This window comes from Penicillium cosmopolitanum (genome assembly GCF_028827165.1).
Source record: "Penicillium cosmopolitanum strain IBT 29677 chromosome Unknown utg000004l:1.0-4361866.0:1.0-4365735.0, whole genome shotgun sequence".
NCBI classification, from domain to species: domain Eukaryota; kingdom Fungi; phylum Ascomycota; class Eurotiomycetes; order Eurotiales; family Aspergillaceae; genus Penicillium; species Penicillium cosmopolitanum.
The window spans coordinates 2,937,005-2,959,324 of NW_026622674.1; the positions used below are offsets into that span (position 1 = coordinate 2,937,005).

General features: G+C 48.3%; 8 protein-coding genes across 8 annotated transcripts; 3 read left to right on the forward strand and 5 right to left on the reverse strand.

Annotated features, from left to right (window-relative positions):
- Positions 1–1,582: 1,582 nt before the first annotated feature.
- On the reverse strand, positions 1,583–3,220 carry N7509_002495 (uncharacterized protein; the record flags this gene model as incomplete). The annotated part of the gene is made up of 4 exons (XM_056627132.1): positions 1,583–1,798; positions 2,272–2,398; positions 2,470–2,769; positions 2,853–3,220. The coding sequence occupies 4 exons, from the start codon at positions 3,218–3,220 to the stop codon at positions 1,583–1,585; spliced, it is 1,011 nt and encodes a 336-aa protein (XP_056492927.1).
- A 382-nt stretch (positions 3,221–3,602) lies between these two features.
- On the forward strand, positions 3,603–5,226 carry erg24B (uncharacterized protein; the record flags this gene model as incomplete). Its single annotated transcript, XM_056627133.1, has 3 exons — positions 3,603–3,676; positions 3,739–4,043; positions 4,118–5,226. 3 exons carry the CDS (start codon positions 3,603–3,605, stop codon positions 5,224–5,226), a joined length of 1,488 nt encoding a protein of 495 aa, XP_056492928.1.
- Positions 5,227–5,496: 270 nt separating this feature from the next.
- Positions 5,497–7,243, reverse strand: N7509_002497 (tRNA-specific adenosine deaminase; the record flags this gene model as incomplete). The annotated part of the gene is made up of 3 exons (XM_056627134.1): positions 5,497–6,889; positions 6,978–7,020; positions 7,090–7,243. 3 exons carry the CDS (start codon positions 7,241–7,243, stop codon positions 5,497–5,499), a joined length of 1,590 nt encoding a protein of 529 aa, XP_056492929.1.
- Positions 7,244–7,468: 225 nt separating this feature from the next.
- On the forward strand, positions 7,469–7,800 carry N7509_002498 (splicing factor 3B subunit 5 family protein; the record flags this gene model as incomplete). Its single annotated transcript, XM_056627135.1, has 2 exons — positions 7,469–7,711; positions 7,789–7,800. 2 exons carry the CDS (start codon positions 7,469–7,471, stop codon positions 7,798–7,800), a joined length of 255 nt encoding a protein of 84 aa, XP_056492930.1.
- Positions 7,801–8,677: 877 nt separating this feature from the next.
- Positions 8,678–10,867, reverse strand: N7509_002499 (uncharacterized protein; the record flags this gene model as incomplete). The annotated part of the gene is made up of 1 exon (XM_056627136.1): positions 8,678–10,867. One exon carries the CDS (start codon positions 10,865–10,867, stop codon positions 8,678–8,680), a length of 2,190 nt encoding a protein of 729 aa, XP_056492931.1.
- A 2,176-nt stretch (positions 10,868–13,043) lies between these two features.
- N7509_002500 (uncharacterized protein) lies at positions 13,044–14,081 on the reverse strand (the record flags this gene model as incomplete). Its single annotated transcript, XM_056627137.1, has 1 exon — positions 13,044–14,081. The coding sequence occupies one exon, from the start codon at positions 14,079–14,081 to the stop codon at positions 13,044–13,046; it is 1,038 nt and encodes a 345-aa protein (XP_056492932.1).
- A 5,248-nt stretch (positions 14,082–19,329) lies between these two features.
- On the reverse strand, positions 19,330–20,323 carry N7509_002501 (uncharacterized protein; the record flags this gene model as incomplete). Its single annotated transcript, XM_056627138.1, has 3 exons — positions 19,330–19,730; positions 19,795–20,052; positions 20,107–20,323. 3 exons carry the CDS (start codon positions 20,321–20,323, stop codon positions 19,330–19,332), a joined length of 876 nt encoding a protein of 291 aa, XP_056492933.1.
- Positions 20,324–20,669: 346 nt separating this feature from the next.
- Positions 20,670–21,353, forward strand: N7509_002502 (uncharacterized protein; the record flags this gene model as incomplete). The annotated part of the gene is made up of 2 exons (XM_056627139.1): positions 20,670–21,158; positions 21,213–21,353. 2 exons carry the CDS (start codon positions 20,670–20,672, stop codon positions 21,351–21,353), a joined length of 630 nt encoding a protein of 209 aa, XP_056492934.1.
- Between the last annotated feature and the right edge of the window lie 967 nt (positions 21,354–22,320).

Below are 22,320 nucleotides of genomic sequence, written 5' to 3' on the forward strand. Positions count from 1 at the left end.
TAGGTAGTAGGTATTAATTTCAATCAAAAAGAACTTGAATATTTCGAAACTAGAGAATATTGTATTGTACAATATGGGCTCTTGCCCTGCAGTTTTCTCGTTGGCAGAGATAGCTCGGAACAACCAGTTGACTATTGAGAGTTTGATTTATCGCTGAGCGCTCTGTACTAAACAGTCTCTCGCAAAGCTATATTTCCAGGCTAATGTATTGCGAATTTTAATCCATCAGGTGGAGATCTTAAGGTTGAAAAGAATCGGCAATGCGATATGAGCCCGTAGACATCGTGCTCGCTCCAGGGCTCTATAAATATCAGGTCGACCGTCAACACGGTTTCCTCCGGTCAAAAAAATCGCCAAATGCCTCTCACGCCCGTGGAAATCTATTGAATAAACCTGCGTCGGACAATGCAGTCATTCAAAAAGGGAAACCCATCCAGCAAATGATGTCTGGAGGCAAAAAGAAAGTCTTGTGCATCATCCGTGAATCGAACACGGGCCTCGTCGATGGCAACGACGAATTCTACCACTAGACCAATGATGCTGGTTGATGTGGATCACTTCAAGCTTTGGCTATATGAGACATTTGCTCTCTGATGAAAAAATAGCTCTCATAATCTACAGGAGGAAAGCTATTAAAAACCACTAATCAAAGCAAGAACATATCCCCTCTTATATAATACCTCTAAGTTTAAAGTAATGCTATTCTAATCTGCCTGAAACACGTTCCAAGGTTCTATCTCTATAAAGAGCAGTCTACCCTTAGGCAAGCACAAAAAAAGAAAAGAGAAAAAAAGAAAAGGTGTCGCATTGCGTTTTATCAACACGATAGCCAAGCAAAAAGAAAGTCTTGTGCATCATCCGTGAATCGAACACGGGCCTCGTCGATGGCAACGACGAATTCTACCACTAGACCAATGATGCTAGTTGATGTGGGTCATCAAAATTGAGGATATATGATCCATCAACATGTCCAAGTAAAGTGGAGTTGATATCTGGAGGTTCGAGCGCCAAAGAACAACCTTAAACATCAAAGTTCTCGCTTTGGTATTCCATACATGATGGATAATTCTGTGTGAATATTGTTAGCATACGCGAATAGTAAGCGTCTGCTCCAAATCAATCCCTCTAGTACTGTTACGGAATCTTCAAGTGCTAGTAGTATCATGGCCCCGGGGTGTGTGAATTATATATATCCATGGATCGCCACCTGGGCATGACCATGACCATCTATCTGGGCAAGGACCCCCAGGGCTACCTACTAGTACTAGTAGTAAGCCTGGAGGGTTCATGTTCCAACATGGATACGGTCACTAGTACATAACTTTGAAGTCACAATGCTACTACTAGTAGTATTAGTAGTAGTACATCCATAGATTTGCAACCTTCAAGTTGGAACCACAGTGTTCTAGTACGAGAAGATAGTAAGGTGGACTTCGGGTATCCTTGGAAAACTAGAGGCTGCAAGCTTTAGATTTTCTTGGAGAATTGAAAGGCTATGAATTCAATTTCTACAACGAGACTCTGCCGACAGGCGCAAAACTAGTCTGCCAGATAACAAAGCAACCGGAGATAGATATAATTTCTAATCATCCCACGTCTCATCCAGCTGATCGATCAGCCGGTTCTCGGCATCGACATCACCCCGCCCACCGGAGCCCGCTCTCCCACCTCGACCACCAATTGCACCAAAGAGACCACCGCGAGCGTCATCACTGTGACCGGCGCGTTGGTAGCCTCTGTTTGACCGTCCGAAGCGGAAGCAGCTACCCAGAGACGAGAAGAGAATGACGAACATATCCTGTAGCAAGAGATGTCGTCAGCAAATCATTCTTTCAAATAAATGATAGCCAGATAGTATAGATCCCTGACTAATAAATCACGCCAAGTAGGACATTGTAGTAGGTCCAAGGATGTTATATATTCCCCGCCTAGTGTGTAAAATTCCAGTAGGGAAAAAGAGCTTTCCAAGGGCAGGTCTATCAAGCAGATCCAAATTGACGATGCAGATATACATGAAATCATGAGAATACCGAGCCGATCATGAAAAGGAATGTACACACTGGGGTCAACAAGATCGTGGAGACAGAGAAACAAATTGCGACAGAGACAGAATGAAAATGTTTCCTGGATGAGGTTCGAATTCCAGGCCAGCTGGAATAAACCTTAATCCAACCGCGAAGTCGGGAGTCCTTTATGCGGATCCAAATTGCCAAACCTGGATCTTCGGCGAGGCCTGCATGACGCAAATGCTAGTAACGCTAGTAAACTCACTTTAACAAAATCGAACATTCCGGCCCAGAGGCTGAAGTTCGGGCACTGGCGCCAACCGCGCTGGTGCATGACAGTTCGTTGATACGCACAGCCACCAATGAAGTAGGCAGCTACGGCAATGAGCATGCTGCGATAGATCAATCAGTATGGGTCGCATTGAAAAGGAGCATAGACGTAGGGACGAAGGCAAGAGCTTACATGACACCGAAAACTCCACCGGGTCCCAGCCCGCCGGAGTTGGGATCTACAGCAATCCCGCCGCACGCCGCAGAGCTTCGAATCTCAAAGTAGTAGGAGCATGAGTCCATAGTCCCAACAAAGGATGCCGTGGCCTGGTTCGGTAGCGCATCACGATCGCAGAGGAAGGACATTATGGTAGACTTGGTTCGGATGGAAGTATTGGCGCTGGCGGTGTTCCAATCACCGGGACACGGGGAACCGTTGGTATAATTGAGGACGAGCTTGCGACCACGGAAGAAGGGCTCAGAAGCTTGTTCTCTATCAAAGCGCATAGATGGTTAGCTTCGCGACACTGGATTTATTCAGTTTGGAGCTCCAATGAGCTCAGATCAACATCTTACCCTATCGAGTATATCTTTCCAGCCTGCTCGTAGAAAGCACTGACATTCTGCCACTTCGCAGAATCTACTCCTACGACATCCGTCACATTTTCTAGAACTGGCGCGCAGACGTTGATTGTGAAGTTTGCGGGGTAGTCGTGTCCCCTGGCATGCCAGCTTTCATCCCGAGCTTCCCGATCAACCTTCTTGCCATTCTTCAATTCGGGTGGCGCTAGTGAGATAGCATTCAAATCGTAATAGAGACCGCTGGTTGGTGAGCGAGCAACGCAAGGAGAGTCATCGTCAAGGTGAGAGGAGGCGGACGCGCTGGATAAGCCGAGGATAGAGGACAGCAGGAGGAGGGAGTAATGAGTGGAGGGTAACTTCATGACTGAATCGGAAAGAAAGAAGGGAGGGGAAAAATGAATGTCTGTAAAGGGGAAAGGAGACCAGCTCTCTGAGATATGATGTGTAAATGGACCAGGTGTTTCAGGTACACGAATGGCATGGATTGAGTCCGCTGTAGTCGTCTCGACAGTGTCAGGTGACAAGGTGTCAGGTGTTCTCCAACGTGTATGAAGCCTGCTTATGTCATCCCGATGTTCACGGGGCCCGCGGACGCGCCTGCGGAGAACGGGAGCTTCCCATCCGACATCGTACGCAGTTCTATTGGAAGGCTTCCATTCGACTTAAAACCCTTTCCCTCAGCCAATACTTGTCGGGGGATTCATCAGCACCTCAATTGAATTGTTCCGTGCTTTGCCTCCAACAATGGCTCCAAAATCGAAGTCCAAGATCCCCGTCCAGCCCGTGCCGGAGAAACGGGGCTATGAATTTGGTGGACCGTATGTTTTGCCCTCCTACCCCATTGCGCCCCAAAGGGACTTCTTACTGATTGTTCTTCTAGTCTCGGTGCTTTCGGAATCATCTTTGGTCTTCCTGTTCTGACCTATATCTTTTTCTTTGTCTGCAATGATATCTCAGGCTGCCCCGCGCCTTCGTTGTTGAGCCCATCCACCCTGTCCCTCGATCAATTGAAACGCGAAGTTGGCTGGCCTGAGGAGGGTGTTGCGGGGTTCTATGATACCGAGGTGACTCTATGGACCCTGAGCTACTATGCCTTCAGTCTCTTCCTGCAGGTCTTCCTGCCTGGCCAGGTGGCCGAGGGTGTCGAGCTGGCATGTGGGGGAAAGCTCAAGTACAAGTTCAATGGTAAGATCGAGCTCGAATTGTGTCTCTCACTCAGAGATCTGAAGAAGATTGCTAACAAATGATTGGTTTAATAGCATTCCCTACGGCTATGATCATCCTATCCGGTCTTGCGACAGGTACCTACATGTATGGAGCCGACTTCGTTGTTTGGACCTTCCTGTGGGACAACTACCTGCAGGTCATCACGGCCAATCTCTTGATCGCCTCGACAGTCGCCGTTTTCGTCTACATTCGTAGCTTCTCAGTTCCGCAGCCCGGCAGCGCTAACCCGGAGCTTCGACAACTCGCCCCGGGTGGCCACACTGGAAATCCCCTGTACGACTTCTTCATCGGCCGTGAGCTGAATCCCCGCATTTGCCTCCCCATTCCATTTGTGAGCGAGGAGTCGCGCACCATCGATATCAAGATCTTCATGGAGATGCGACCCGGCCTGCTCGGATGGACCATTCTGAACCTCTCCAATGTCGCCCACCAGTACCGCACCTACGGCTACGTGACCGACTCCATTCTCTTGGTCACTGCTTTCCAAGGATTTTATGTCTTGGATGCCCTGTACATGGAACCCGCTATCATGACCACAATGGACTGCATCATGGATGGATTCGGCTTCATGCTATCCTTTGGCGACCTTGTCTGGGTTCCCCACATCTACAACGTGCAGACCCGTTACCTTTCCGTTTTCCCCATGGAGCTTGGCTGGAGTGGAATGGCCCTCGTGCTGGGTGTCACCGCCATTGGGTACTCCATTTTCCGTGGCGCCAATAACCAGAAGAACCGATTCCGCGCCGATCCGAATGACCCTCGTGTCAAGCACATCAAGTTCATTGAGACTGCCAGCGGATCCAAGTTGATGACCTCCGGCTGGTGGGGTCTGGCTCGCCACATCAACTACCTCGGTGATTGGACCATGTCGTGGGCGTACTGCCTACCTACTGGCATTGCTGGCTACACCATTATCGAGACCATCAGCGCATCTACCGGGGAACTGCAGAAGCAGGCCGTGCAGACGCCCGAGTCTCGTGGTTGGGGTATGATCCTCACCTACTTCTACATGCTCTACTTCGGTGTTCTTCTAATCCACCGTGAGATGCGCGATGAGGAGAAATGCCACAGGAAGTACGGCAAGGACTGGGCCCGTTACACTTCAATGGTTCGCAGCCGTATCATTCCTGGAATCTACTAGTGTGATATGAGTCATTGGTATCCCAGAGGGAAGTTGAAATGATAAAAGTGCAATGCTTAACCCAACACAAGCATGCATTCTTTACGGAGGCTGAAGCCTCCCCTAATCGAAAAGTTTAGCTGTACAATATTTGCTTGCTTTGGTTTGAAAATAGTGCAACGATAATGGGAAACGATCGCACACTTCTATTTCCACATTGAATGCCTGATGTAGGCTAATTATGTGTGACTACTGTTACTAGTTTTTAATATTATTCTGAGATATTTTTATTCAACGCTTCCTCTTCTGAGGGTCAATTAGAACGTCCAACCCCCAGTTTTCATCACCCGAGTTCGCTACCCAACCCTTGAGAACCGCCTTTGCGTCGTTCATGGCATCCGCACGAACCTGGTTGGGGTCTGTTGAGCTGACGATTGCTCGTTTGAATTCATCATAAGTAGTCGACTGTACCACATGCCGTTGCAATACACTCAGAGAACCATGGTCAACACGGTCCACTTCTGACCTAGATAGTTCCTCCTGCAAAGGGCTTGGAGGACCATGGCATGCGCTCGGCTGGATGACATTGCGAACCAGGCCCCAGAGCTTAGCACGAGAAAGCGAAGAGGCTCCTCTCGCAAGAGGAGTAGTAGCACGATTCCCTTGCTTCACCCCATTGATGACATTTTCATACAATCCAGTCTTCGTCTTGTTCAAAGCGGGCAAAGATTTGCTGCCTGTATCCGCCAATGCAGCGCAAGTGTGAGAATAAGACGGCGCTGCTGTCCATATTGCACTAACGTTGCTGGGTCTATTTTTCTTAGACACAACCGCTGATTTGGATTCCTCTGATCCATCTGCTGATAAAGATGAGTCGTCTCTCTTTATCTTGGAAAAACGCCATTGTGACTCTATTTGCTCGACAGGCACGGAGAGGACCTGGAACGGACGAAATCGATATCCAGCTGTATCTCCTACTGCTGAGCTGCCGGACCAAGACCTTCCGGCTAGAGCTTTCATTCGACCATTCTCGCCAAAGGATCGCTCACATCCAGATCGACTGATTTCATCCTCTGGAAGGATCAGGCCAGCTAGGTATGCACTCTCGGTAGGAGCGACGAGACTGCTTGTTTCGCACGAGAGTAATGAAGAGACCTGCCGCAGGGCAAGTTTGTCCGAGCAGGATTTGCTGCGCGTAGATTCAGCATCCATTCGTGCGGGCTTTCGACGGACGACACCAAGAAGAGAGAAATGGGCTCGACCGTCTAGCATTTTCCCCTCGGACTCTTCTGTGTTGGATGCCTGCTCTTGCATTACCTCCCATGGTGTTGCGTCTTCCTGCGAGGCCATGCAGAGTTCCATGCTTGCGTCGCCGCAGGGTGCACAGGTGCAGTACATGTATATTTTGATGTCGGGTTGAAGCTCGAATGGTGGCCATTTTATTGACGCATTTTTGTCGTGATATTTGCCTTCCCTTCTGCGGATAAAGGGCGACGTGGGTCTATTTTCACACACAGAGTCCGCATTTTCTTCAGCTGTTCTTTCTTCCGCCAGCAGAGCGTGGCATTCTGTTAGAAGCCAGTGGTTGAATGCTCGAATGGCAAGGATCTCTGCATGGCAATCGTGCAGGACGAGCCCTCGACAGTGTGGGATGTGAGAGGCTGAAAGACATTTGGCCCCGCTCCTATTGACCTGTTAGCCATAAAGAATCTTCCTAAGATAAAAACAGTCCATCAAATAGCATGCGGTGGTAAGTTATCACAAAGACATACGTGATTGTAATGCAGTGCAGACTCTCGGATGATGTATTTTCTCCTATTTAACGAATAAGTACCGATGAAACCATCTATAATAATAGATTCTAGAGACACCAAAAGTACATACCAGCTACAATCACAATGCCAGTCATAGGAATCCACTCCCTTGATCCATCGGGAAAAATAGATGGTTTACTGCGCGTAGGTAGCGCATCAAAATGCGCATGGACCAGCGATGCTATGCGCGACGACAATGGCACCGGATCCTCGAACTTGGACATCTCATGCCCCTGTATTTAAGAGAAACAGACAGCTTGTTATAAACGATGATAAATAATATTCTTTGCGTTCGGACGAAACGGAGCGGTCAAATCGTGATTTTTATAGGGAACCACGTGACCCATCCTCATTCTTTCGATTCCGCCGCGGCTTCGACGAACACCTGCGACTTCACTTCACGACACTTCTACACTTCTCCCCAAACATACCACCTCATATCCCGTACAATGGCCGACAAGCTGCGCACCCTCCAGAACCTCGAGGCTCTCCAGGCCCGTTACATCGGTACCGGTCACGCCGACACCACCAAGTACGAGTGGACCTCCAACATCCTTCGCGATAGCTATTCTTCCTACGTCGGCCACAACCCGCTGCTGTCATACATGTCTGTTGGTATGGGTGAACCAAAGGAGAAGGTTCGGACAATGATGCTTGAGAAAATGGTTCGGGGAGCTGGAAACCCTCCAGAGGTATGTGTAGAGCGATACTTGGGAGAGGGAGACAGGCAAGACTGTGTTCGCTAACGCTTTCTCGTTTACGATTCTAGACTCAGGAATAAGAGATTCGAGCAATATTTGGTGGTGAAGACCATCGCACTCTTGCGAAATACTCCACTTTCTTTTTCATATCGGAGGAATAGAGATGGCGGCTCGATTACGGCGTTTTGACCTTTACGCGTTCATTGCCTGCGACAATGAGAGACATGATACCCACCTGGCAAGGCAAGGCATAAATTGGCGCTGATAGCGCGACATGGAGCTTGGAGAATTGAGTTGGATCAAATGAATTGGATATGTCTGGAACGAAGAGCTCGCGACTCGGCGAACCCTCAGCAAACGCTTGCCCTACACTCAGCATCAAACGCGGTTATATGATTGGCTATGGACTCGGCCACTCAGAGAATATTATACGGGACCGAAAAGTTGATTTGAAGACAGTGCGATTGCTTGTTTGTGGCCGAGATGGTTCTTTCTGCCCACTCCCGCTGCAGAAAAATCGACTACGGAACCTATTGGAACGGTCTGTTTGGCCATTCACTTGGTGAACTAACGGACTACTCGCTTGTTCGGTCCTGGATTGTGGGACATGCGCCAAGATCGAGAGAATCTATGAGTCTTCACAAGCGTCTGAGATACGATCCACAATGGCATACTCTCATCTAGGAGCATGTGGCATCAATTGAGAATTCAGCTCCGTCGTTACCTAGTTTATTTGGAAAGACATATTCACTAAGCCTTCTATCATCAATGCTAGATCCATTTGATTCACTTCAAAAGAAATGAGACGTATTTGTAAAGGTAGGCGTAATGTACCAGTAAAAAAAGATAGCCCAAACGCAAATCCACCGACGCCCAGCCAGACAAAGATATTCGCTCAACATGAAATTTACCAACAGTCGGCAAATCGAAAAGACATCCCCTTCCAATCCCATTCACTCAGTCATGACTAGACGCTGCGGCCAACTTCGTATTCTCCGCCTGCAACGAAGCAACCAAATCAATCCATTTCTGTCTGTCGTCCCGCAATTTGGAAATTTCCTTCTTCAGGTCCTTAACCTCAGCTTTAAGACTCTCCGCCTGAGCCTTATACTTTGATTTCTCCTCCCGTTCCGCCTCCTTCTTCAGCTTTTCCTCAGACTTAGAGCTAAACTTTTCGGTCTCCTTCTTGTGCTTCTCCTCAGACTTGGACTTGGACTTCTCTTCCCGATCCGCTTCCTTTTTCCGCCTCTCCTCAATCTTAGACGCAACCTTCAACTGACTCCCCTCAACCTTGCGCAGCTGTTTGAGCAGCTTAGCTTCCTCACTGAAAAGTTGCGTCGCAGCCTTATGGACAGGGAGCGCTGGCTCTGAGTTTTGCGGCGTCTTGGTCTGCGAAGATGACTGTCCGTCACTGCTACTCGCTTGCTGACTTTTCTGTGTTGCGAAGCTGGCTGGTGTCGAGGAGCGTTTCTCTGATGGCTTTTTGAGCATACCGCTCTGATCACTGCTATCTGCGAGATCGAAGGCGCCCTTCAAGGGTGTGGAGGGATTGCTTTGTGAGGGAAGTTGGAGTTTGTCTAGTCTCGAGCGGATGGTGTCGAGCTTTGCGTCAATTTCACGCTTCCGTAGGGCGAGCTTGGCGAGTTCTTTCTCGTGGTGATTTAATTTGCCGGCTTTGGTCATTTTTATGAGTTCGGCTGGGGGCAGATTGTTGTGCTCGAGTCCTGGTATATTTCCTTCAGACTGAACTGATGACAAAGAGCCTTGATCTGGCTCGCGAGTCTTCGTTGATCCGGTATCACCAGTAGAGCTGGGCTGTCTCGGATGCGATGTTGGCGCTTCATTGGTACTCGCTCTAGACATCTGATTCTCAATTGGCGTGTCGGGGGGTAACTGATGGTGGTGCGGTATGTACTCTAGCACTGATTGGGGTGCAAACCGTTCAATACCGGTGTTGAGCAAGCCAGTGACACTTGCGATTAGGCCGTGGTGAGACTGGGCGTCGGTGTCGGTGAAGTCTGATTCCGAGTTTGAGTCTGAGTATGAGTGGTAGTCATCGGAATTGACACTATCGGCATCAGACTTGGTAGCATCTTGGGATTTCTGACTCGAATTGTCAGATGGCTTTTTCCCGGGGGTTTCATCCTTGCTCGCCCAGTCAACGAATTTGGCAGCATCGGCACCGACACTCCTAGGCGTGCCCTTATCCACCATCCATCGGGGAATGCTGCCACCCGGATCACTTCGAGTGACCATAATCCATTCAACGGGGTTCGGTTCGTCCTCGTCATTCTCCGGCGCATCCTTGTCCGATTTCTTAGCATCTCCATCGCTGGTCGAACTGGAATCGTTGCTCTTTCGCGGAATCTCACGAATGAGTTCCACTGATTCGTACTCGCCTCTGGTATATCCGTTTTTATGCGGCACATCAGGGTGGTCAACTGGCTTGGAAATCATCATCCAACTCCGACCCAGCTGTTTCGTCCCACCAACTCGCAACCCAGCCTCCGAAGTAATGATCAAAGCCACAAAGTCTCGCGGAGCAGTAGGCTTAGGAAATTGAGCCGATACATGATAGACCGTGACCTGGCCGAGGACAGATCCATCATCATCCTTAACCTCAATGGATTCGACCTTCTCCTCAGCCCCGATCCCGCGAACACATTCATCAGGCGTTTGGCCCTTTTCAATCTTCTTGCGGTTGAGCTTGAGCGTTTCATCATATTCCGACGACATTTTCTCCTGCCATCGCGCAAAAGGAAGACCTTCATGAACACTCCGTCGCCCAAACCACGAACCGCCTCCATCGTTCGCGGATAATTTCCACACAGTCACGCCGAGAGGGTTGTCCTTTGGCCCACCCATCTTAAGCGGTTTACCCCATTCCTTTTGCAAAGAGGTAATCTCCGGATCTGTCTCTCCGACTCGTGCGGCCGACGGCACGACGCGGGCAGAATGTGTAGTATTAGAGGGATCCCCGGTTCCATTTCCATCTTCGTGGGGTGGAGGGTCTGGAAGAGATTCGGCGACTAGACGGCTATTCTTGAACATATCGCGCACATATTGTCGCAGTTCGTCGGGCGTTTGGGGGACTACGTCCCAGGATGTTGGCTTGAGACATTGAAGGGCATCATGGAGGGTAGCCATGAGGGCGCTTTGGAGAGGCTCGGATTGGATTGTCTGATTGTAGCACAAACAGGAGATCGGGTAGTCAGCGTAGGACAGTGGACTGTTCATCCGCAGAAGTTAGCAACGGAGAACAGATACGCCTTTTGCTTTGCCCCGCCGTTTCACGCCGGAACTAGCTGCGCCACAGCGGTAAATTGGCTGACAAATCTTACCAATGAATGTTTGAATGATAAATCTCACAAGAGAGGCGATATCAAAAGAAAAGTAACAATGCTGTAGGGAAATAATGCGAGCAGAAGGAGGTGGTTGAGTGCTGTAGGGGAATTGCGGAGTAGACGCGGGGAGTCGGAAGTCGGAGGTGGAACGGCGAGAACAAGCTCGATTACGACCGAAGATGCGAGAACCACTCACGCCACAAGGCCAAGTGTAGCAAATTGATCAGCGCAGAAGATCAACAGTCCAATCTTCTGAAATTCAGGGCAGATATAATTGCCACTTGATCACGGGTTTGAATGTGGAAGCCTGCTTTGTTTCGTATGGCCGGGGTGCTGACGTCATTGGATAGTGGAGCATTCAGGCTAGTTACACTTTTGTTTTTTTTCTTATCTCATTTATATTTTTACTTCTGTATTACATTCATAGTAGCTACTTCTCAATTTTTGCTTGTAAATCAAAGTCATATTCAATTGTGGTCCGTCTGGAGTTTATCGGCACGGACGGCAGTGACCCAAAAGGCGCAGTAGAGGACTCTGTAGAAATATCATTGCGTCGATACTGCTAGTAGTCTACTCATGTTCATTTGTGGATCTCTAATACCTTCGAGTTTAGAAATGACAAGACCCTTCTCAAGTTCTTCATTGAAGAATGTAATACTTGTCTACTTCTTAACTGGTCTGTTATGTTGCATGTACCTTATTAAGTGACTAGCCTAAAAGATACATACAGGTTGACTAAGCTAATAAATAGATGGACAAAAAGCCAGGAGAAGAGAATAAGACAGCCAGCGCGAAGGGACTAGCCCTTCGACTGCAGACAAAAAAGAACGAAAAGATCCGGCATCCGATTCCCGACGTCGGGGCGCAAAGAATGTAGACTCCATCATCCAGTGAAAAGAGTCCCCCGACGACCGAGCTCCTCCGGGTCATAAAAAACCCAGCCCGAAGAGTATAGGAGATGAACCTAAAGATCGGCAACGGTGGTATGTTGATGAATTCCCCCCGCGTTGTGAGAGTAGTGCTATACAAACCATCGTCGCGGGAAGACGGGGGAAAAAGAACACAGAGGTCACAGACCTCGAGGTGACTTCTTACCCGACTCCTCGCCCCCGGATGCTCGCTTCAAGCGAAATAGTGCAACCGGGTCGGATGAGAGAATGGCGCACACTCTCTTCGCACGAGGTGATCATCGTCACTCCAAAGCCGAGAAAAGGGCGTGACTCGACCAAACATGTCAAATGTTAGTGAAGTCGCACGAGCCGCGTAGACCATCTCCTAAAACAACCCAGTGAAGGGGTGTTTACCAGTCCGATATCCTGTACCGGAAGGAGATGAGTCCTCAGCGAGGTGAAGCAACAAAAAAGGGGGCAGACCGTGGCAAAACCAGTCGACACGGTATAGTAGCCCACTCTTTGTGCAACTGCTGAACCGCGTCCTCAAGAAATGAAAGACATAACGATGGACATTCCACATCCAAATTCATATCCCGTGCCGCGAGGCAGACCTGGTCTTCATGACATATATGTGGGAAATGAAACACAAAGAGAAAGGAACACAAGAGCCGACCCGCCGCTTCTCGATGCAAAACGCAGACAAGAAGTAGAAAACAGAAAAGAAACGCTGACGCTGGCTGAATAAAACAAAGCATGTATCGTATCAAATCAACAATCAAGAAAACAACCAAGAAAACGCGAATGCCGTTCACAAGAATTATCCGGGAATATCGATGCAATGGGCGAGGTGGAGTATCACAGATGCACAGTCGAAAAGAACGCCGTCAAGAATGCCAAAGTCGGATCTTTTTTTGGTAATTGTGGTTGTCGATGCCTTGCAGTTACACGAGAAACATACAGACCCTAGTCACCCGACGATCCACATCAGGGACAAAAAGGGTCTGGTTCTGTGACTGGAGGACGTGGTGGAGGAGCCATTTCCATTTGCTGGGAGGAGTCGACGTCGAGTCCACTCCGCACTGGGAGCTAGATGGTCATGCCATACTGCAGCGGGGCGAAGTTGTCCCAGCCACCGAAGCCGCCCATGTTAGCAGCCGTGCTGCAGGGTTGCACAAGCATACTGGGCAGTGGAAGGGTGGAAATGGCGGCAGAGGTGGCGGCCATGCAGTCGTAGGATGGGTAGGGCGCGGTGGTGAAAGGTTGGCTGTAAGATGGGGTGGGCGAAGGCAGCTGAGACTGGGCATCACCGAAACCAATACTAGCCCAGAGATTCGGGTTAATATCACCCGTGCTGACCGGGGATGGGCTGGGCGGCAATACCTTCCACGACTCGACGTGCGAAGACGGGTAAGGAGCATTCTGATGCCACCAGGTCTCCGGGCCTGTCGAACTGGGCAGCAGAGGCACAGGTCGGAGAACATCCACCACCCGCGGAGGTGGGGGCAATAGAGGCACGAAAAGCGCTGATATCGCGGCTTGGGCATCCTCACTGCGACCACATAGAAGTTCGCCCGCTCCATCTTCCTCGAGACCTTCCAGGGCTTCGGCGTCGGCGCGGTAGACGAACCTGTTGGCGGCCTGTACGAACTCCTCCTCTAGCTTCTTCAGCTGAGCCTGTTTACCCGACCAGTCCCATGTGTTGGCGGCCGCATCAACCGAATAGATGTCTTTATGAAAGTCCACCAGGGCTTCGATCGTCTCCGGTGTCAGCTTGAATGCCACTTCGTTGCGGGAAACCATGTCGACGTGTACCACATAGGCCTCCATATGAATCATCTGATAATTGAACAGGCCTTCCACCAGCGGGTTGTCGTCCCTGCGCAGTTCCGACTCGGGGGCTTTGGTGAACATCATGGAGCATAGAGTCCAGATGGCATTACTCGACGACAGGGTTTCGGTAAGACAGCGGGTGTGTTGAGTCACATTATTCAAAGGACGCTTGACTCGGTTGACTCGCTTTAGAGTCGCCGTCAACCACGGCTCAACCTTTCTGTTGAGGACGACATTGGGCGAGGATCGCGGGGCAAACGCAGCTGCCGACGAGGGCAGTAAGACTGTAGGCATTATGAACTCTGTGCGATATGAATGATACGTCCGGCGTTCAATTCTTGGTTAGAAAAAAATGATGTGTTGATAAGAAAAAGCAAAAAGAATATAAAAAAAAGGAACGCGTGTGGTTGTTGTTATAAAAGAATGTAGATCGAAGAAATCGTAAAAGGCGACATTCGCCCACACAAGTGATATTTCCCAGCTGCGCACTTAAGCAGATGAAGATTCGGATTGACTGGGCCTTTCAGATCAGAGATGTGAGTTATCGAAAAGAGAGGATATTCTAAATTAGTTGTGCGGGCGAATGCGCGATAGAAAGAAATTAGATATAACAGGTGAAGGGAGGGAGGAAGGAGAGTCATGAAGGGCATTCCACCGTAGAAGTAAGAAACTAACAGACTAAACCCGGGGTGGGTAACGTAGGAACCGTATTTGGTATCGGCCACTACGAGCACTACTAGTAGTTACTAAATGGCCCTGGTGGATTGAATATGCAGCCTGATGGAGCCGGTTTTCGTATCGTATAGCCCGTACAGTCGGCCTCTCCGGTGGCAATACTCTTCGGCTTGGATGTGAACAGTGCACAGTTGCATTTATACATTTGCTTCGTACACAGTTACAGCTGCTTCTGACCATTCCAGCTTTGTTCTACGATCACTGCATTCATTACATCCACTAATCCAATCCACCGATCTGCTAATCCACATCCACTACTTCTATCTTCTGCAGCTCGGTACCGTGAAACCACAACCGCCGTGTTTCGAAACAATCAAAACCTTGAATCGCACTGGATTCCCAGTCTCACGGCCTGCGCGTTGCACGTCCATTCGGTCAGAGCCATCTGCAGCATGCCCCAAACTGCAAAAGCTAAGCCCCGATGATCCGCGCTGCGAGTTGACCTGCGGGCCAGCCAAATCCTCCGAATTGCCTGTTTGAGTCGCCCGGCCTTGCCTCGCTGCATGATGCCCAAGTTATCCATTATCTCGAGGGCGAGGCCTTGATGGCTTGCGCTCTTCTCGATCTGTCAACTTCCAAGGTTGTGTCGTCTGGGGGCCAAGGGGGAACACCTTCGTCATTTCGTATAGACTCAGACATGCGACTCCGTACATTCAATTCTATGAGATCGGAATGAATCTAGAGCTGTCCCATCTCGCCGGTTCAGTCTGGAAATCTTCAGACGCCTTCATGCAGCTAAACGACTCCACAAACCCTACTCGCCCCAGTCCCCGTCGACGCTATCGCACAACAGATGAGATCCCACGTTCCCCAAAGTCTACCCCCTTCTTCACCCCCTTGACTACTCCTACTGGGTTTCAGGAATCTCAATCGAGGGAAAAGGGTTGCAGCAGGAAAGGGGGGGAAAAAGCAAGTGACTCGATGCGATGCTAGATGCGAGAGAGTACCGACTCTTTTTTTTCTTGCCCACTCCCGTCTTTGTTTGGATGTGTCGACCACGCTAGCCCAGCACAACCATGGACGACCTCAGCTGATGGAGGGTCGAGCAGACGTGGGGCAGCTGGTCTTGGGCCGCTTCAGCACGCGGATTCGCCGGTGGCTACCGAGTCCGGCCGATGTGCGGGCAGCTGAGATCCCTGCTGCGATCTGCGATTGGGCTGAACCTCGCCGGTCCGCCTTCACTAGACTTTGAGGAGGCGCCCACTCCCGTGGAGGTATGGAGTACACTGTGCAGTGAAGTAGTATCATTACCGGTTTTTTCGTGCTGCTTTGTGCAATGCAGTTTCTGGAAATAGGAAGAGCCCGGCCCTTGCCCTTCTTTTCCCAGGTGATCTCATCTCACAGGTAGCCCCTTTCCTATATCGTGCTTCTCAGTCTGTGTCGGGTCCCTCCTCGTGCAATGACTGGCCCATTCTCACAAACCCTGAAGCCTGGCGGCATATCAGTTTGGTCATGTGGTCTACAAGATGTAAAAGGGGGTGGACAGGACGGAGCGGTTGGAATCGGAGGTCGGCATCATTCACTACTGATACAGGGCATATACAAAAATAAATATACCGTAGATAGATTCCGTCATCAGCGTATTCCGTACTCCGTACGGAGTACATACTTCGGACATACGGAAGGCAAGAATTTTCATAGGGATTGCCTTGTCAGTGCGGCGAATAACAGAATGGCAGAATTACGAGTACGAGTATTGATGTGTTTCCGAAAATAGGAACAGCAGCCATCGCCACAGCCACAACCACAAACATACACTAGCCACGTGTGGAACACTGCCACTCTGCGCCACGTGGTCACGTTGCCACCAGCGGGGCTGTGGCTGATGCTACCGTTGGGCATCGGAGCCGAAACATTGGGTCAACTAGTATTTACTAGCATACAGTAATTAATTAAACATATGCTTAACTTATACATTTAAGCGCTTAAAAATCTGCCAGTGGGCCAACTTGCATTGTGACCCAGTCAATTTCCGGAGAAAATAGGGCTATCAAACAAAAGCCTCGGCAGATCCGAAACTCATCGTGCCCCATCACTTACAAAGCCAATATAGGACTGCCCTGAAACCCCCACAAACTATTTCTAGAATAGTACCACTAGCCTTGGAAATCGTCATTGCAGAATACCAATAGTTCTCTATAGAAGACATTATGACTCATAGTAATTCTGGACAATGATGGTGGATTTGAAACCGAGCTGCCGTAGATCCTACGCCGCCGATACAGATCAAGTTTGCAATGCTTTACTCTAACCTGTCCCATGACGGAGCCGAACATGCAACTATATCGAAATATCACATGGCGTTCTTTGAGTCATCGATCCCGACATTCAACTTGAATAAGTGTGCTCACCGAATATTTTCTGTACGATCTTCGTTCGTATCTAATCCACACACGGCATAAGCCGACCACCCCACCGCCTGAAACCCACTGCACGGTAGACCGCCGCCCAATGAGTTTCAAAGTGCAAGATGCACCAGGAAAATTGGTTGTAAAATCGAATCATGTGAGCGATTTTCTTTTTCTGGGCAATGATACTGAGGGGCAAATGCATGGGTGAATGTTCCGAAATCGGCACTAGTCATTTACTTCTCGGCCATGAAGGAATGGTCTTGGTAGTATACTAGCGGTAGTACGTCTTGTGATGTGATCTCTGATACCCATGAAACTAATGCTTCTACGATCGACTACTCCGGTAATACCCCATTTGGATACATTGATCATATGGTCTAGCAAAATCTTGTTTATTTCCAGGTTGCAATAATGCTGGCGACGATCTTGCCAACGATTTACATCTGCCTAATATGACTATTATAACCGATATTTCGGCAGTTTCCAGAAGCCGAAGGGTAATATCTAGGCAGAGGCGTTATCTCTCTTTGAAAGGAAGAGAGAGAAAAAGTAACAACAGAGCGTTATAGTCAACAGACACGGAACGAGTGTATCACTTACCGCGACCGACACAACAACCTACACAGTCGACGTCGAGGAGATCTAGTGTAGATAGTGACTCCCAACAAGAATAAAAACAAAATCTCACGAAGATGCTGAAATTTAGGACCACCAAAATACACGAATGTACAAAAGCATATACTCCGACAGAATGACGCAAACTAACTTCTCCACCTTGGAAGAAGGCCTTTTCGCGACCGATTTGGGGGCTGTGATATTTTTACAACACCGGCGCTTATTCTCACGATTAGGCCAATGGAAATCAACTCTACCACCATTTGCCTTTCCTCTTTTCCATGCCTAGTTATCCACAGCCCACACCGTAGAACCGTGCTCTTGAGCGGTCTGATCAGAGACACTTACGTATACATCCTGAAAGATTGAAACATCGATGGGGCTGGGAAGCTCTAGTTTCTCATAATGACGGAGTGGTCTTAAAGTAACCACTTATAGATTGATTGTTGAATGGTGGGCAGTGTGGGTGGCCTCATGGTATCCAGATGTACTAGTAGTATGATTACCGGCTTTACTATTTGCCATCGGTACGGTAAGTTTGTATACATACTATACAGAGCTCCATGTCACTATGTATGGGGCTACATTCTTCTTAGCAAGATTTTTGACCTTCACTTACCACTAGAAGCCTTGGAGATAATTAATGTTATGCCAAAAATATAAGGCTATTGTCTTACATCTCAATGAAATGCATCTTGAATCAGGGAAACGAGGGGGCATTTAGAGACAGTACAGTGAAGAGGTGATTTCTTCGTTTGTTCACCCGATATTGGACTTCCCCGATGCCAGTCTTCAAATAACAACTAATAATTCGATTGTTCAAACTTGAAGAAGCCTTTGTTGATACGAAATGATTTGGAGAGACCTAGCTCTACGGACGGTCTCAATCGGATACCTTAGTACTATTGGATTTCATGGTTGGGGAAAATTATATCTTATTCTCAGATAAAGTATTGCTATGGATATATATAAATGATAATTTTAGTAAGAAATTGGAGGACTTCTGCTACTACTAGTATCTATGACTATTCCACCATGTTCGTTGAAGACGTGTTTACAAAGGCTAGAGAAGGAACTAGAGTTTTCGACAGAAGAATGATTAGTCTCGAAGACAAACCCCTAGTTTTCGAAAATTTTTGTTTGGGCGGCACGCATCCGACTTCTATACATCCAGAGAGAAATTCGTCTCGCAGTTCTTTACTCCAGCGACCAACCTGGCTCCCGTAAGACTATACCACGTGGCAGTGAAATTCGAGAATTATAGGATATTACTACCATACCAAAGCTCATGTGCTTGCTTTTCTGAAAGATGTACACGCATATCTACAGTGTGGCTCAATCGCAGTACCTAAAAGAAAAACCCACAGCTATACTCCAGATATTTTGAAGCTTACTTCTGCACCAATTTGGTGTGATTGGTATCCGTGAGAAGGAACAATAATTGATCTAGCTGCGGACTATGGGTGTGATTGCAAAAAAAAGAAACATAGAACCCTGCAGGGCAAGTGGAATTCTGGGAGAAGTTAAAGACTCGATTCTGGGCTCCCCTAAAATGGAGTAAAGCGTTGAAAGACCGGGGTAGCCATTTATTGACACAATAGAATTATTCACCAAGGATTGATTCAGTAAATTGAGTCTCATCTTGATATAAAGTATGTGAAAATCCGATGCGATACAAATGCTCCACGAAAATGTATGGCGAAACGGGCTGAGCCCACATGGATAGGAGAAAGTCGCACATTATTCTCCGAAGGAAACACATGCCACTCTAGCCATTCCAATGGCACTAGTAGCATTTATGTGATTTTATCATATACCTAGCATACTAAAAAACCCCCAAATTATTCTAGAAATTCACCGCCACTTTCCTTCAGTAAAAGCTGATATTCAGGCTCGAATTGCATATACATTGCTTCTGGTGAACCCGTTCCCTTCTTGGTGTATAGTGCGGTTTCATGATCAACAAGGGTTTTCTTCAGACCCCCCGTGGTAGCTCCAGTTGAACCCGGGGCAGTTGATGCCTCCACTAGTAGTTGTGCCTGACAGGTTCTTTCGAGTGCAATGAAAAATGCAGCTGCCTCAGCCACTGTATCACCAGCAGTGAGTAGGCCGTGATTTTGCATTATCAGATTTTTGTTCTTTGGGCCAAGGTAATCCGCGATACGTTGGCCCTCCTGTTGAGCGAATACAACCCCACCAAATGCTGGGTATACAGAAATATCGTCGTAGAACATGCAGGAGTCTTCACCGGAAATTCGAAATCAGTACCGAAATTGGATAATAAATGTATCGGATAGATATTATACCTTGGTTGATCATATCAATTGACTTTCCAAATGTGCTCCATGCTCTACCGTAAGGACTATGCATATGACAGGCAGCATGTATATCAGGTCGCTTTTGGTGGATTGCCGAATGGATCATGAAACCAGCAGCATTGACCGGTTTATCGGCGCCATCTACACGATTTCCATTCTCATCAACACGTACCATGTCTGATACCTTCAAAAGGGCAAAATGCACCCCATAAGGATTGATCCAGAATGTTTGTGGATCAATGGGATCTTACAAGGTTAGCTACTAGCAGAAACTGAAAGTGGCTGGCTTCGTTGGTATACCTCGGAGGCTAATATGACCACTACTCCCATCAGCAAATCCGAGCTTAGCAAAAATGCGAAAGGCGGCGGCCATTTGGCCTAGTAGCCATGTTCGCTCTGCCTCTTTAGTGGCAGGGCGTGGGATGTGATGAAGTCTTCTGACCTCCCCGTTCTCGGACCTTTCGGTATTCAGAGCCGAAGAAGTCGCGGTTTTGACGGTAGCCGCACTAGAAGACATACTGCTGTATTTATTGTTTTGTCATATAGCAGGATTGAATTTGGAAATCAGATGGCGAGGCTGAAAATGATGACATCGGCTATTCTCGAGAGGGGAAGCTTAACCCCGCAACAATGCGCGCGAGCATGACTTCTCACCCGCATACTCAGAAATCGGTGAGGTTTACCCTGTGTATCTCGTCCGCAAAATTGGGAAGTACTGGCTAGAAAGGATAAAGATCTTTCCCGCGGCAAAGCAAATGCAAAACTTGCGGGAATTGTGAGAGAAATCATCTCGAAGAGGGGCAAACTGACCATGAACAGCAAGCCAGAAGACCGCATACTGTTCTTCGCGGGTAGTTTCAAAAATGCCGTCTTTCCTCGACCTACCGCCCGAGATTCGTCTGATCATTTACGCCTACTCACTAAACCCGAATGAATATGTCTGTGGGTATCGCCAAATAGAGCTTCTGGCCGCCGCCGAAATGGACCGTGCTCGCGGTCCTGTATGCTCCTACCCACGACCTTACATAGAGCGACGTACGCCAACCATTCTCCTGATCAACAGACAGATCACTGCGGAAGCGCTTGAGGTTCTCTACAAAATACCCCTCAACCTCTATGAGACGCCACCAACGTATTTCGTTATGCGAAACATGGATATAACCGAGTTCATCAGCGAGAATCTGCTTCAGAAAATCCACCATGGCATTCTGAGAATGGACCATGCCCAAAAGTTCCATATTCTGACTTTATTGGACATATGGGGTCAGAGTAATAGTCTCCAATCACTGCATGTATATTGTTCAAAGCCTTCGCCGATTCCCAGGGGTCATTGGAAGATTGTCAAACAAAGGGTGTGTCTCTCAACCTCAGACCTCGCACTCATTTCATTCTAACAAATTAATCAGCTTCGGACATTTTCAAATACTGTACCGGTCATATTCCATCGAGTCGAAGACCCGCTCAGAGCAGATAACTACGAGACAACGAACCCTCCGACCAACTGGGGTAAACCACCTCGTATCGGGCCCCCAACAAGTCCCACTTAGAAACAAGGACTCTAAAAGCAGCAAAGCTTCATATGAAATTAAAGATTCTTCCATGGATTGATCGAGTGAAATGCTTGGCGTGTCAAAATAATTTACCGAGATTGAAAACGCCCGCCAACCGGAGCAAGTACGCTCTTTTTTCCATGCGCATCGAGATAAAACATGCCTTGAAAGAGTTGGAGGCTCTTTCGCATGGAAAAAAAAATTGATAGATAAAAATCAATCATAGTTCAACCTAATCCTAAACAAGATAACCCAGGTCGATAAAGTAGTGCACCAAAACTTGGCGACTGGAAATTATTGGAAGAGCTCGGCTCTACCCCCTTCAACAACGAAGTTATCACCAAATCTGCAATATCTATCATATGAAATACTAGTAAATGACCACAATTGCGCCCCCCCCCCCCTCCCCTGCACACGCCACGTGCAAATTCCAAGGCACTGCGGTTGAAGGGCCAGATCACATCTACCCTGCACGCCATCAGAAGACTCGATTGTGGTTAAAAGCGTCGAAAGGATAAATTGAAATGTGAAGGAGGCGGGAATATAGGGGTTGGCTGCCGAATTGCTCCATTCCAAAGCTTGAACCATGATATCTTGGCGTGCCAACACGCATTAAAACTACGATGAATTTCCCTTTAGAAAACCCTCGGATTCTAAACGAACTCCGAGGCCTTAAAATCCCCGCGGCGATCCTCGCGCTAGCAACGCTCGCGAGGAGCGAAGGGTCCACAGAGAGACAAGTCTGCCCCGCTATTTTGGAAGCGACCCCTGCAGAGGCGCTCCTGTCGCGTGTGGGGTGTTATGCAGCCACCCGAGAGTTACTCAAATTGCAAACTATAGTTCTATATTCAAAGAAAGTGTGGAGGGTTAAGTGCAGAACGATTTCCGAATAGGCTGGCTTTCTAGTATATAGGTCGTTATTTCTAATTCACAAGACATGGAACTGGTACTAGTACTAGTAGAA